At 55.4% G+C, this 15,691-nt stretch overlaps 1 protein-coding gene across 1 annotated transcript; it reads left to right on the top strand.

Moving 5' to 3' along the window:
- Positions 1-955: 955 nt before the first annotated feature.
- IGF2 (insulin like growth factor 2) lies at positions 956-15,366 on the top strand. The gene is made up of 4 exons (XM_035539561.2): positions 956-1,504; positions 7,164-7,326; positions 13,442-13,608; positions 14,354-15,366. The coding sequence occupies exons 1-4, from the start codon at positions 1,403-1,405 to the stop codon at positions 14,594-14,596; spliced, it is 675 nt and encodes a 224-aa protein (XP_035395454.1). The 5' UTR covers positions 956-1,402; the 3' UTR covers positions 14,597-15,366.
- The last annotated feature ends 325 nt before the right edge of the window (positions 15,367-15,691 follow it).

A 15,691-nucleotide genomic window follows, 5' to 3' on the forward strand; every position in this document is an offset into this window, starting at 1 on the left:
ACCTCTGAGGCAGCTGCTTCCCCAGCAGGGCAGGTTTTTGGGAGAAGGGGAGTTTTGCTGGGCGCAGCACGGCGTGACTGCTATGCAGCACCAGCGGAGTGGCGATCGCAACGGGCGCGCGTTCGGATCGCGCACCGCTTCATGGTGAAGCCTGGGAAAAGTCCCCTTGGCTTAAAGGCAACAGCTTGCACAAGCTCAAGCGGAGCGGGGGCAACCCAGAGAGCAGCCACTAATTTCGGGAGGTGTCCTTTGGGGTGCAAAACCTGAGCACCCGTGCCCCATGGAGCGGTACCATCCATGTTGTCCCCAGGGATGCGCACGGGCAGAGTGGGGGGCTCACATCTGATGATGCGGGGGTACTGTAATGCAGGGCATGGCCACAGCTTGAGGCCGGGGGTGGCCGTGCTGCCAGCACCCCCACATCTGCACCTTCAGTGGGGAGCCCTCAGGAGAGGTTTTGGGGTCCAGCGTGGGGTGGGAGGGGTGGCATGGCCACCTGCGCCCTGTGCGCACCTGGAGTGAGACCCAAAAGCTGGCGCTGCAAATCCTGCTGCTCCCTCTGCCTCCCCCCCCCCGGGATTTTCTGCTGTCTGGAGGGCGGAAGGGGCGCGCTGGGGGTGCCCCAGCACCTCGGGCAGGGGCTGGCGGCGCAGGCCCCCATCTCCTCCCCTCACCTGCGGGGCGAGGCGGAGGATGCGCGCAGCCCCCGGACCCCCCCGGGCCGGGGGCCGGCCGGGGTGGGCTAAAGACCCCTCCCGGGCGGGGAAAGCCTGCGGCTGGAACTTCCCGTCGCTCCCCGAGCTGGACTTCGCAGGGTTACGAAGAAGGGAGGGAGAAAGAGGGAGGGATCGCTCTGCAACATTATTGGCTGCGTGGCCGGGCTGGTGTTCGCTGGGGAAGTCAGAGCATGCCCATTGGGGGGGTATAAAAGGGGGGCAGCCGGAGCGCTTTGCCTGTCTCCTCGCTCGTGGGGCAGCCAGCCGGGAGCAGCGGGCAGCCAGGCAGCCGGCCCCTCCGCCCCGGCCAGGGGGACGCAGTCAGTAAACACCACCACAACAAAAAGTGAGAGCCACCCAAGGGGCAGCCAAAGCAGGAGGAGAGAAAGACGAGGAGGAAAAAAAAAAGGCAAAAAAAAAGGGGGAACAAGGAGAAAAAATAACAAAAGAAAAAAAGGAAAAAGAAAAGGAAAAAAAAAAAGAAAAAAAAAGGAAAAAATAGGAGAAGGAAGGAAAGCGCTCGCTTGCTCTCTAGAATAACAAAATACCTAATCGTAACAAAATAACATCCTCCAGACAAATTCAAGCAGGGACTTGACATACCAAAAAGGCAAAGCGAGGAGAGCAAGCCAGGGCGCGGGGAAGGCGAGCCAAAGCCGCGATCGCTGCCAGGGCCGGACAGCAGCATGGCAAGCGCCGGGGCACACACGGATGAGCGCTGCCGGCAGCCTGCCTTCCTCCCCGGCCCGCCGCCGCCAGAAGTTGAGAGTAGCAGCGGCAGCGCCAAGGTAAGCGCCGCTCCGAGCCGCTCCGAGCCGTGCCGAGCTGTGCCACGCCGCGCCCAGCCGTGCCACGCCGCGCGATGCTTGTGCCGCGGGATGCTTGTGCCGCGCCGCGCCGAGCCGAGCCGTGCCGGCTCCGCTGCCCGCCCTCCCCACGCGTGTCACTAGAGGGACCCCGAGAGCCGGCCCAGCCCGGGCTGCCCGCGGCCAACTTGCGGGCTGTGCGCTGCGGGGGGTGCGGTGCGGTGCGGGGACCCCCCGGGCACCCCCAGGGTACCCGCGCGCCTTTTGGCGATGGGCGTTTTTCCGCCTTTTTTTTTTTTTAATAATTATTTATTTTTTATTTGCTTAAAAATACTATTATTATTATTATTATTATTATTATTATTATTATTATTATTATTATTTTTGCGTGGGTGGGGGGCGCGCAGCGCTGCCCGCATCCCCCTGCGAGGCTCCTGCGCGCCCCTTGCGCGGGGCGTGCGCGGAGAGGATGCGGAAGAGGGCGGGGGGCGGGGGGGAGAGCGGCGTGGAGGGGGCGTGGGGCAGTCCCGGGTGGGCTGGGGGGGGCCGGGGGCAGCACGGCGCGTGTGCGGGCAGCCGCGATCGTGCGTGGGCCGGGCTGGCCCCGCCGGCGGGGCCGGGGCTATGCGAGGTCACGGCGGCCCCTGGCTGCCCGGCGCGCTGCGCTCCGCGCCCGGGCTCTGGGAGCGGGGACCCGGCGGGGAGCAGCGCGGAGCTGCTGGGCTCTCATCCGAAAGAACACCGCGGCGTGTTGGGTCCCGGAGGGATAAAAATACAGAGAGGGAAAAACAAGAGAGCGAAGCCAAAATGGAGTGAGAGTTAATGGTTGGCACCGAGCCTTCGACTTTGTGTGATTTTTTTTTACTTCCTTCCAATTGCTTTTCCCTACAGTAATTGTTTTAAGAGAGCAACTTGGAAGGGTTTTAGCACTCTGTTGAGCAGTGGGGAATTGGGGCACATGAGGAAACAGACTTAGCGTAACTGTACCAGCAGATGTGGCTGCCTTGCCTCCAGCCAGCGGTGCCTCGGCAGCGCTTCTGGCCTGCCGGGGCTCGCGCCGGCACCACGGGGCCACCCCACGTGAAAATCAGGTTGGTGGGGGATGTTTCAAGCAAGACACCTCGGGAAAAGCTCTGCTTTAACCCTCAGGTTCAGGCTTCCTACGTGAAGCCTGCAGTTCTCTTCCCAATGCCAGGGTGTGCTTGGGATGGCTCAGTTTTCTTTGTTTTTATTTGTTGTCAGGTTGTGTGTGTGTGTGTGTGTGGCTTCTTTCGCTTAGCAGGGTTCAGCGTGTTGGGTTTATTTCTCCTCCTCCTGGCTTGATTTACAGTGGAGTTGAGGAGCCTGGGTTGTGAGTTCTGTAGGGGTGACTTTGTGCTAAGGACATCTGGAGGAATAAAACTGACTGACACTCCTGATTTGAGCTCCGCTGAACTGTTTTGGACCCAACTTGACAATTTCGGTGGGGGTGAGCGGGTCAGAGCTGTAAATCTTGCTCCACGTTGTCGACACCCACACGAGTTCACTCAGCCTTTCAAAGGGGCTATCCCAGCTCCTGTGAAAATTCATTAAGGGATAAAAGATTTGACACCGCAGGTCCCCTCCCACCGCCGCATGAAACCGGAGAGCCAAAATGCGTCTGCGTGTGTGTCCCGGCGCTGCTCCTGACAGGTGATCCTTTTTGCAGCCTGCCTGCAGGGCTGCTGCTTTGACCAAGCAACCCAGAGGTGTCGGTGCGTGTCTCGCCATTGATTCCTATAGGCTTTGGAGCGAGCCCTACTTGCCTCACAGAGTATACGCACTTCTGTACATCTTTTCTTTTTTTAAATAAAGCAAACACAGCAGGTGAGGTCTTATTTTTAGAGGGACGGAGGAGCTGGTGCGCTTCCAGAATTGCATACGAGCACTGGAAGTGGCCCACCCTCTCCCGCTCGTGTCCTGGGACTGACCTCTCGGCTCCGTTTTCGGGCTGGCTTCGCTTTTCGAGGCTGCTGTGTCCAAGGGGGCGAAGAGATGCAAAAGGAGGGAGTCAGTGGGGCACGGGGGGAGGGAATCTGTGCTGGAGCCACAGCCTGGCACCGGCAGGGTTAACGCAGCTCTGCCAAGGCATAAAGCAAGCTGAATGTGTTGTGGGAATATCACTTGTCAGTAAACTCCAGTCACCACAATTTCTGATTTAACAGCTTAACTTGCTGTTAACTTTCCCTGCTACGCTCCAGGTTTCGGCCGTGGAGGCAGAAAGGCGAGAGGAACAATAAAGAAAGGAGTTAAGTGAGGCTACTAAATCGGACTTAAATCCCTTCCCTGGGTCCTGCCAGCTGTCTTTAGAAGAGTTAAGCAAGATTGCATTTCCCTTTTTTTTTTTTTTTTTTCTGCTGTAAATCAACTGTTTCTGGGCCGCCTACCAAAATTTGTGCAATACTCCCCAGTGGGGTGAGTAAATGGGACTGAATACCCCATTCACCTTTCCGAGCTTGGTTTTTCCGCAGCTCCAGGAGCCCTTGCTGCAGCGCTGCGGGGTGCAGGACGGGAGGAAAGGTGACCCTCGGCACGGGGCTGCTGATGGGGACGAGCGGCGAAGACAAAAAAGCAAGGGCTAAAAATAGAAGCGGCACTGCCAACCTCAGCCATATAAGTGTCATGCGAGCCAGGTGCCAAGAATCGGGAGGTTTTTTTTTTATTGCTGTCAAGCCCAGAGATCAGAGCTGAGCAGTGAAACCCCTGGTCCTGGGTGGATTTTATCCACCTCGGTGGTCAAAAGTTTTGCAGTTTGAAGCCTGTTTCCTCCAAGACGAGGCTCCGAGGTCGCATCCTTTCTCCTTTAAAAAAAAGTGGAGGCTCTTCTGCAGCCAGGAGCCTCCAGGGATAAGGATTTGGGGAGGGAACACATGGCCAGGGTGGCAGGAGTGATGCAGGGTGCCCCCGACAGAGGTACGGCACACGATGGCTGCTCTCCATCGGGTACCACTGGGCGCCTCCCCCCAGCTCCTCCACCCAGGGGGGGATTTTGGCTGCCAAAGGCGCCTGCCAAGGGCTGTCTGTGCATCCCTCTCCGCTCTCAGGAGGAATAACACAGCAATACGCTCCGTCTCGCAGTTGTTGGCAATGTCTGTGTGCTCCCCATGCACATGGGTGCACAGATTTTGGGATGCAAGGGATGCCTTGGCTCCAGCCCCAGCGCTGGGATGAGGATGCTCTCTCTGGGAGTGGGTGCTGCTTACCGCACGAGCACTGGGCATCTCCTGCAGCAGCAATACACCAATCTGCCTGCTTTTTTGGCGGGGTGATGGAGGCTGGGCTGCAAAAATGTGGATTTCCACCCCCCACCCCCCTAGCCCACAGCACTCGTTTAGGCTGACAACTTTCTTGCCCTTTTAGACGCTGCACTGCTCCACAAACTGCAAGATTTGTAATTTATTTATTTATTTTGTTCTGTCCAAATCCAAATTTTGCAGACTGGGCCATCTGTCAATTCCCTCCTACGTTGTTCTGTTCATATTAAATTGTAATGAAGGCCAGACTGAAGGAGGAATTAGGTCAGACAGGAGGTTCAGTATCCGTTTTTTGGGAGATGTTGCCCAAGAGAGGCACCGTGGTTTGGTTGGCTCCGCGCAAGCCTGGATGCAAGGGATGCCTGAGCCTTCCTCTGAGATTTGGCAACCGGGCCTTTTTAGCACATTGTGGCCTCTTGGCCTCAGAATCCCCAGCAGCTGGACAGAAATTGCCTCTCCAGCTGATCATGCAGCAAATCCTTAAAAAATCCTCCAGGCAGCCTTGCGCGGGAGGGCGGCTCCGCTCCGCTGCAGACCTGCCTTCGGGCTCGCTCCCATCACGCTGGTGCTGGTCCAAGGGGACTTTCTCCATTGGCATGCCACCACCAGTGACCTGGCTGTCACCGGGCTGTGGAGAGGTGCTCGGGGTTCCCTGAGTGCACGGAGCATCCTTCACGTAGCAGCCCCATGGTGAGGGAGCATCTCCACCCACCCAGGGCAGTTTTCTGGTCCCACACGTACTGGTGTGGAGAAGGGAAGGAGAAAGAGCCTTGCATCTGCACAGGAGATTATTTTCTAATTTTTCCTTGTTTTCTGCCCTGGTTCAAACCGCACCCTGAGATGTTTGACCTCTCCCCATGCACATGCCTGGGGGTGGCAGTCAGTATGACCAATTCAGCCCTGTTTTACAAGGGTGAAACTCTGGTGGGCATAGCATCTCCCCTAGTCCTTTAGGAAAACACTGTCACCACATCGTTCCTGTTACCTGTTGCACAAGGGAGGCTCTGCAGTACAAATGAAGGCTCCGAGGGTTTCAACGTGTGATGCTGGGCAGGGATTAAGCCATGGTGACTGAAGCCACATGCAGAGTGTTGGGTACCCGATGGTTGAATTGGGAGGGAAGAGCTTACAGGGTTGTGCTGGGTGTCTTCAGAGGGGTGACAGCACTTGGACCATCCTCATCCTCATGGCTTTGGCCCACATGGCTTCAGGAGGGTTTCCCACTCAGTATTTTGGGCTTGGACACCCTAAAAGAGCTTGCACCTGGAGGCAGGCAAGGCTTGTACCTGCAGCTCAGCTTTTGCAGTAGCCAGTGCTTTGCAAAGGAGAAGTTGTTGTTTTTTTTTTAACCCTGCAGACCATATCAGATCTTCCCAGCACCATATAGTGCATCTATAGCATGATGCTGCCATGCCTCAAGCAACACAGGTGATGCTGTGGTGATGATACCTGCTGCTCGGAAGAGCTCACAGCTCATGAGCACGGCAGCTTTCCAGCACTACTGGTGCACCGTGCCCATAGAAATTGGTGATAAGGGTGGCTTTGTTGCTGGCAGGACCATAGTGGGGCCCCCGGGGACCTGGGCTAATTTCCTGGCTGCGCTGCAGACTTCCCCTGTGACCTTGGGCGAGTCATTTAATCTATCCCAGGCTTCGGCTCCATCTCCGAGCATCCCGCGGGGGTGAGGTAATATTCATTAACTGATATTATTCTCGAGTTGCTCAGATGCTATGGTGATGAAAGCTGGAGGTGAAACCCAGCACCTCGGCTGAGCGTTAGCGGGGAGAAGGGCTGCTCTGCTGGAGATTTAGCACTTGCCTGCGGGGGCTGCTGTTTTGACACAATTCCCCCCTTCATTTTGAGCTGAGCTCTTGGCCACCACCATTGCTTGTAGCCATGCAGCGATGCTCGTCGCTGAGGGATGACACAGGGATGTTGCATCACCCAGTGGGGCAACAGCATCCCTGTGTTGACACCCCCATGGTCCCCAGCCGCATCTCCCCAGGGACAGCTGTGCTCCCGAGGGATGTCTTTCTGGTCCTGTCCCTCCCAGGCAAACACGGATTGTGCAATCAGCCCCCTGATTGCCTGAGCAGTGCCTTTTGGATGCCTAGGGGCAAAGGCCACTACTCCCTGGCAGAAGCCAGCTTTCCTCAAAAGCGGAAAGTTCATTCGCTCTGGCTTTGGGGAAGCGTGCATTCGGGTAGGGCACGGGAAGCTTTCATTGAAAGCGAAAACAAGCCACCTCCTGACAATCACTTGAATGATTTCCCATTTATAAGGGAAGAAAAATAAATAATGAGGGTGGCGGTGGTGGTGGCAGAGGGGGGGTCTCTGGCGCCACTCTAACACTGTGCCTCCATCCCCAGGTGCAGAGGATGTGCGCGGCCCGGCGGCTGCTGCTGCTGCTGCTGGCCTTCCTGGCCTACGCGTTGGATTCGGCCGCGGCGTACGGCACAGCGGAGACCCTCTGTGGCGGGGAGCTGGTGGACACGCTGCAGTTTGTCTGCGGGGACAGGGGCTTCTACTTCAGTAAGTTTCACGTGCTCATGCGGGATGCTCGGTGCCCGCGCCGTGCGGTGCTGGGACATCCACGCCAGGTGCAGAATGTGCTGGGGGAGGTGGGGTGAGATGGAAAGGACAGGTTCTCCACCCTGCTGCTTTTCGTAATGGCATTGTGCATGGCGAGGAGAGGATTGAGACAAGCGACAAGCTCAGGTGATGCTGAGCACTGTTTTGGGGGACTCGGTCCCGTGGGGAAACGGGGTGCTGAAGTCAGATATCGCTGGGGGGCGGTGATAGGTGGTTGGTTCACTGGTAATGGGAGCAAGTCATCAAAATAATGAAGGTTTCTGCTGAGCTTGGGCTCTGGATTCTTTTAAAACCCAGGCAGGCTGTATCCACAGCTTCTGGTTGCTCCCCAAATACTCCTGGTGGCCTCCTGACTACCTACTGATGACAGTGATGGTGCACCCTTTTCCAGCACAGCTAGTGCCAAAAACCGTGGTGTTGCTGTCATCTGCAGAGTGCAGTGACCTTGAGGACAGTTGCCTGGAGCACGCTTTCCCTTGTGGTGTTTTGGGGGTCTGGACCGTCCACATGGGCAGCACAAGAGCTCAGCTGGTGAGCGGGGAGGAGGAGGAGTAAGGCAGCAGCGATGGATGCTCGGCAGTACATGAGCAGGGGAGGGTGCCTTCAGTGTGACGATGGCATTATAGCGGCCCTGAGAGTGAAGACCCCATGTCCTGCAGCCTGCTGGGGACTGAACCCTGTAACAAACTACAGGAGAGATGTGAAGGCAAGCAGCAGGGAAAGGATGCACGCAGCAGCTGCACGGGGCACCGTGTGCTTGGCAGGCTTGCCTCTGCTCTGGTTGGCAGAAAATGAATTAAAGCGATGTGCAAGGTCACTCTTGAGTAATGTGGCGAGTTGTTTTTTGGAACAGTGGTGCTGAGAGCCACCCTCCCTCTCCTCCCAGTCTGGCCTTTGCAGGGAAAGGGGTGCTGCATGGTCAGGAGAAGATCCTGGGTGCCAGTGCCCAACCAGGCTGGGCTGAGCCCGGCTGAGGTCTGCCCCATCCAGAGGCTGGGCAGGGGGCTGCCAGGTCCAGCTGCCACCAGGGCTCAGCCCGTGTGATGTCCCAAGGGTGGTGGCACTGCAGGTGGCTTTTCCACTAGCCAGGTCCCCTACAAGATGCTTTTGGGCAGGTGGCGATGCTTTTGGGGACACCGTTCCTTTCTCTCTGAGCCCAGCTGAGGGGTCTGCACCATAACTGCCCTTCCTCTCATCTCGCCCTCCACATTTTCTAAAACCACTGAGCGCACACCAGAGCTCAGCTGGGGCAAGGGACACAGGTTTCTCCCTCCCATCTGTGGCAAGTTCCTCTCGTGCTCTCATGCCTCTTCCTCTCCCTCTCTATATAGAGGAGCATCCGTCTCCCTCCCCGTGTCTCTATTCCCTCCTCCCCCTCTCTGGGGATGAAATGGAATGGGGCTTTTGTTTTACAGATAAATTGACCTCCTTTCACCTCGAATAACCCGGCCTCCCAGTCCAAATAAAAACACTTTTGAAGGCAGACAAGTAGCTTCATGCCAAGTGGCCAGTCTGGTGCTTGCAAGAGGATTCTCACTCTTTTTTATTTTTATTTTTCACCTGTCCCCTCCCTTCTGGTTGAATATTTCTGGAGAGCTCAGGTGCCGAGGGATGAAGGAAGCCCCACCAGTCCCATATTTTAACCTCTTCAGCCTTTGGCCAGTCAGCACTGAACACGTATTTGGGTACCAGCTCTACTTGACGAGGGCATGGGCATCCCCAGTTCACCTCTTTCTTCCCTCTAACTCCATCAGTTGATCCAATAAAGAGATTAATTCTTCTGCCTACATTAGTCTTCACTTCTAGATCCTCATGGCTAACACTATTGCCCCTGCGTAGGCTCTATGGGGCATGCTTATGTTGCATGATCGTGGTTCATGTCATGAAACCGGGTATGGGATTGTCCTGAGCACTTCTTGGCCTGCTGTTGGTGTCAGAAGTGCAGCCTGACGAGCAACCTGTGCTAACAGCATGGTTCATATGGGAGGTAGATGGCTTTGATGGCCTCATCCCACAGATATGGGTGACCCCACGTGCTGGAAAGGGCTTGCTTCGAACAGCCGCCTGGTAATCTTGGGAAAAAAAAAAGGAAATGGCATGAAAATCCACCAGAGTTTTTCTGCTGCGGTGGTGATTTTAGCTAAGGCATGCCTTCCCTGCTCTGAGCTGCAGCAGTTTGCATCCAGCTCCAGCACATAAGCGGTGTTTCACACCCCTGGTGTCCCATGGTGGGGACATAGGCAGCCTGGACCCAGGAGGGTGCACCCCAAGGACCATGATGTCCCGTCTGTCCATTGGCACAGAGAGGTGCCCCTGGAGGTACTGTGATGGCAGATGTTTGGGACTGAGGATGTTGAAGCTGCCTCCCAAATCCCCTAACTCGGGTACTTCATTGGCTTTATCTGGCATCCCACTACCAGGCGTTTACCATTTCCACTCCTTTTTTTGAGGGATGTAGCAACCATCTGGAGATACATTGCTTTACCTGATCTGTTTGTGAAAGGGACAACACTTTGCATGGCGCATCCTTGGGGACGAGTGCCACCGGTCCCATGGCAAGCACTTGGCATGTCCCTGGTGCACCTGAGACCTGCGGCAGTGATGCCGCCAAGAGCTGGGGCTGCAAAGGAGCAGCTCCAACTGGACTGGAGCCTGCAGCTGCGGCCGCTGCCTTGCTCTCCCCTTTCTGCTGCGATCCCCTTCCATGACTGAAGGCTTTTTGGGGCTGGCACGCAGGTGTCGGCAAGGTGATGCTGTCCCACAGCATGGCCTCAAGGAGGGAAAAAAAATTAAAAAAAGAGAGAAAAAAAGGAAAAGGTCAAGAGGAAGCCCCGGTGGCGAATTTGCTGTCATGCACCGCCGGCGGGGAGGGGAGAAGGGGCTGCGGGGGGAGAGGTGTCCGACTTCTCTGTAAACAACAGCTCCTGTTTCCTCCTTTCCAACAGCTGATAAGAATTTAGCTCTTTGCGGCAGCTTGTGCTGACGGGGCACATTCTTGTGCGCCGCTGCTCCTGTGAATAATACTAGGAAAAAGCAGGGGGGAGAGCGCGGTGCCGGGGCCGGGGGAGGGCCAGGCTAGGGGCACTGGGACGGGGCCGGAGCTGCACAAAGGCCCCCTTGTTGCTCCCAACATTCCTGCGTCAGGGGCGCGGGTACTGTTTGCACCCAAAGTCCCCTTCCACTCGGCTTGCCGCCTGATGGACCGGAGGAGAGGGGAGCTGAGGGTGGGGAGGCGCCTTGGTGCAGTGATGCCGGGGAAGGGAGCCTCCTGTCCCCACCCCAGGTGCCACCACCTCTGAGCTGCAGGTATGCAGCTACCACCCCCAGGCTGTCCCTGGGAACGCCATTAGGATGCTCAGCAATCCCCGTCGGGATGCCTGGCAATCGCTGTCGGGATAGCGCGATGCTGCCCAGCACCAGCTGGCAGAGGCTTTTGGTGGAGCATGGGTTGGGGAAAAAGGGAGAATAGCCGTTTTCCGAGTCCCCTGAGAAGGCCGGGAGGAAGTACGTTTCCTTGGGAGAAGGTGACAATTGCCGAAATGGGAAGTGGAAGGGGAGTGTGGGAGGAGAAGCGCTTCACCTCCTGCTTTGCCACGTCCCTGGCTTTGGTGGTGACATTAAAGCGAGATGCCACTGATGGGCAAACGCCAGGAAAATCAACCTTTAGTCCATGCGTAAATCGCAGTACGGAACAAACCCCCTTTCCTAATCCAGGTCAGCGGCCATATCGCTGTAAACTAGAAATTTCCTGGCATCTTTTCCCCTGGTTGTTAATCTCCAGGTGCTTTCTGGGGCTAAATCCCAGCTTGTTGTTTGCCAGCTTTTGTTGTTCTTGTTGTTTTCCCTGCAGCAGCACTCCCCTAGAGGATGGGGTTGGCATTTGGCGCTGTGGGCATGGACAATTATGTAATGGGAGATCTGCCCCCCCAGCCCCTCGCCACGATGCTGGCGGCAAGCAAGGGGAACAGCACGTAGGGACTTCATGCAACACACAAAGGGCAGTGCTTGAGGGCTGGGGATGTGTCCATAAGGTGGGCAAAGCAAGGGGCATGGATAGCTGAGGGCTGGCTCTCCCAAAAAGTACCCTTTATGGTGGGCTGTTTGCATGGGTTTAGATGCTCTGGTCCATATGTATATGTGCTTAAATATATATTGCATATATATATTGCATATACGTACAAAGAATATATGCATGTGGCCCCCTTCTCCATTGGGCATCACCACCTGGATTGCCTGCACTGAGGTCACTTATATGGCAGCAGGCAACCAATTCATCCACATGCCTATACGAGGAGGGCCCGATCCAGCATACTTGTGGCCACGAGCATTTTAAAGACAGAAAAACAAACTCCCAGCAGTGCTCCCTTCACTGAGCCTTGGCTGAGACTGAGCTATCCTTCTCACCTTCCCATATAGCTGGCTAAGGGTCATCTCTGAATCTTTCCCAGAGAAAAAGAAAAAAAAAATAGGAGGGGGGTGATGCAAGGAGGAAGCATGTGGAAAATGAAGCATTTGAGCTGCCTCCCAAAGGTGGGCTGCATGTTATGAGGCAGCCGTCCCATCGTGGTGCACCCGATGCCGCGCTTGCTCTCACGACCTCAGAGCATGGTGGTGATGCTCCAGCGTTGAGCAGAGGGCTCACTGCAAACGGGGCGAGTTTGACAGCTAGCAGGTGCTGTGCTGCCAGGGGCTTTGCTATTGCAGGGTGTGTGTTGAGGTTGGGTCACGTCATTTTGCATGCCAGCGTTGTGCACGCAGTGCTGCACTGCAAATCCGTGCCTGCATTGTGTATTTGGGGTTGCTTTGCACACGCGGGGCTGCGTTGGATGTGCATGGCTTCATTGCAACGTGGGGGGCTGCACTGCAATGTGTGGGGCTGCATTGCACATGCAGAAAGCTGCTGGGCTTTGCATGTTGTCCCGGGGCACTTTGTGTGGGCACCCAGGTGGGGTACCCCTTAGGGAAATCAGCCGGACCCATAAGATCTAAACAGGACAAATATTTGAGTGCCTGCTTCATCTGGAGCGTGTTGGGGGGGACCATGGGTCATGCACGGGGCCAAAGCAGTGTCTCCCTGGCTGGATCCCATCTGCAAACCTCACATGTGCTGCTCTGCCTCTGAGTAGGCTGTGCTCCCCTCTACCTGAGCCCTTCACCTCACCACTCTGTACATGAAAGCACAGAGAAAACCCTCTAGTTTGGGGCCACTATACATTTAGGAAATTGCAGTTCCTGAGCAAATTTGTTTTGCATCTGAAATCCAAATTTGCTCCTCTCTTCTATTTCAAGAGGGGGAGGCACAAAGCAAAACCGGTGTGAGCCTCCCCCCCGGAGTGGTTTGGCTGTAATTAAACACTGGCGCAAGATGCGCTTGGTTGTTGCCGCGCTGGACACTGGCTTTCACATCCTTCTGCAGGGAGAAACAGGAGAGGAACCGTTATTAAAAGATTAAGTTTAATAGCTATTCTTGGCGTGCCGTTGCGAGCCTGTATTCTTTCTGCAGCTGTCTCTGAGCTGTCCCATCTGGTAAAATTTAGCCGCGTTGGTTCGCTTCACCTGCCCGAGCGTCAACACGGCAGAGGGAGGCTGGCAGCCGCAGCGCTGCACTGCTTCTTTCTAATAAAACGCGCTTGCCAGGATCAACATCACAGACGTTCATGGTAATCGGTGCGGCGTCTGCATCCGGACTGCCGTCCGTGCCGGGCTCGCTAAGGAGCAATAGGAAGGGAATAAATTACAGCAATAGAAAGTGCCCTTAATTAGCATCGTGTGCACGCGGGGAGCCCCGTCGGCATTGAGAGCATTTGTCTGGGGAAGGCTTCATGTGAAGCTCAGGCGTTTTGTAGGCATGTGTTGAAGGAGTTGAGTGTTTTAGGGGAAATGCTGCTGGTTTGGAAGTGTGCGTGCAGCGACTGGGGGGTGATGGAGCTGGTGGACGTGCTGGTGGGGGTCACCAGTCTGGTCACAGCTGGAGGGATGCCTCCAAGGCAGAGGCTAGAGGGTGACAAGGTCTGGTCTGTACTGATGGCTAACACCGAGGCCTCTGCCCTTGCAGGTAGGCCAGTGGGACGAAATAACAGGAGGATCAACCGCGGCATTGTGGAGGAGTGCTGCTTTCGGAGCTGCGACCTGGCTCTGCTGGAAACCTACTGCGCCAAGTCCGTCAAGTCTGAGCGTGACCTCTCCGCCACCTCCCTCATGGGCCTCCCGGCACTCAACAAGGTAGGGATGGCCCCGGGTTTGGCGTCTCTCTGAAACAAGGAGAGGAAAAGATAGGAAGGCCTTGGAGGGGAGAGGACAATTGCTGGCTCTAAGATCTGCTGCTTCTGCAGACAAGGCAGCGTGCAGAGCCTTCAAGAGTTTAAGGCCACGGGGGGAGTCAAATAACTTGCAGAAAACAAACTTTTAATCGCAGATTGGTTTGTGTTGGATGGGAACCCTGAGGAGCATCTAGTCCAACCCCCCGGCCATGGGCAGGGACATCTTTCACTAGATCACATTGCCCAAAGCCCCATGCAACCCAACTTTGAACACCTCCAAGGATGGGGCATCCACAGCTTCTCTGGGCAACCTGTGCCAGTGCCTCACCACCCTCGTTGTGAAGAAATTCTTCCTTATATCCAATCTTTTCTGGTCTGAAACCATTGCCCCTTCTCCTCTCCCCACAGGCCCTGCTAAAGTCTTTCTCCAGCTGCATTATATATTGACAGGCTGCAGCAAGGAGCCCCTGGAGCCTTCTCCAAGCTGAAGAGCCCCAATGCTCTCAGTCTTTCCTCACAGGAGAGGTTCTCCAGCCCCTGATCATTCTCACGGCCCTCCTCCAGACCCGGTCTACCAGGCCCAAGTCCTTCTTGTGCTGTGGGCCCCATAAAACCAGTAATGTGGGGTGGGGCAGACAGAGCTCATGGGCAGGGTCAGCCAGCCATGTTCCTCACGCTGACGCTGACGTTGCTCTTCCCCTCTCCAGGAGAGCCTCCAGAAGCCCTCGCATGCCAAGTACTCCAAGTACGACGTGTGGCAGAAGAAGAGCTCCCAGCGGCTGCAGCGGGAGGTGCCCGGCATCCTACGTGCTCGCCGGTACCGGTGGCAGGCCGAGGGGCTGCAAGCAGCTGAGGAAGCCAGGGCGCTGCATCGCCCCCTCATCTCCTTGCCCAGCCAGCGGCCCCCAGCGCCGCGAGCATCCCCCGAAGCCACCGGCCCCCAGGAATGAACCATGACTGGCCGGCTCCATTTGTGATCTCCCGGGGAGAGACTGGCGAGACCCGGCCCCCCCGAGCCCCTCCGTCCCCGAGCCGAGGAGCGGGGCGGTGGGGCGCCATCACGCCGCTCCGGCCCCAACCAAACAACTGACACAAGCAAGGAGGGGATGGCGGCGGCGGCGGCGCGCGGCGTCCTCCTTTCGGGGTGGGGGGGAGGGTTGTTTCGTTTCCCAGGCCTGTCTCGTTTCCCCCACGCACCCAGTATTTTTCAAGCCTTGTACTTGCAAAGGGACAGTTGGGCACTTGAACTTTTTTTTGCTGCCGGGCGCTGCGTGACATCCCCGGTGCCAACACCAGAAGACAAAAGAAAGAGCAAGAGGGAAAAAGGATATGAAGTTAACTTTTTTTTTTTTTTCTCGAGAAGAGGAGTCCATTCCGTGTCTTTCTTGACAATAAAGTGAAAAACAGAAACAAATGGGGAGAAATGTTGAGGGATGTAACTTTTTTGCCTCATTCCCACCCCACTTTTTTTTTTCCTTTTATTTTGTTTTTGTTGGTAACTTTTCTTAATTTTTATAACTTTCTTTTGCACCTTTAAAAAGAAAACGTAACTGAGACGAAGTTCCGAGGAGACCCATCTGCATTTTTTGTGTGTGCTTAATTACAAGATTCCAAATCGACTTGCACCTTTTTGAAATCATCGCTGACGGGAGAAAGAGAGGAAGAGGAGAGAGAGAGAGAGAGAGAGAAAGAGAGAGAGAAGAAAAAGGAAAGGGGAGAAAGAAAAAAAAAAAAAGAAAAAAGTGAGCTGATGCTCACTTTAAATGGAGGAGGCGTCTGCATTGCACATTTGCCACGGATTTAGTTGATTTATATATATAATATATTATATAACTTTTTTGGCAAAAAAAGCACTATTTTTATGGGACATTTTGTGTAGTATCTGAAGAGGGATTGTAATGTTTAAAATGTGTTATGGTGCTAAAGTAAGTTGGAAGGGAAAAAACCCAGAAATAGAAAGGGAGGGTGGGGAGGGAAGGACAAGATAGCGAATACTGAACTTGAAATTTTAGCTTTTCGTTTTAGGAAAAGTGTGATAAATGTGT

Source organism: Cygnus atratus, chromosome 5, assembly GCF_013377495.2.
Source record: "Cygnus atratus isolate AKBS03 ecotype Queensland, Australia chromosome 5, CAtr_DNAZoo_HiC_assembly, whole genome shotgun sequence".
Taxonomy (NCBI): Eukaryota; Metazoa; Chordata; class Aves; order Anseriformes; family Anatidae; genus Cygnus; species Cygnus atratus.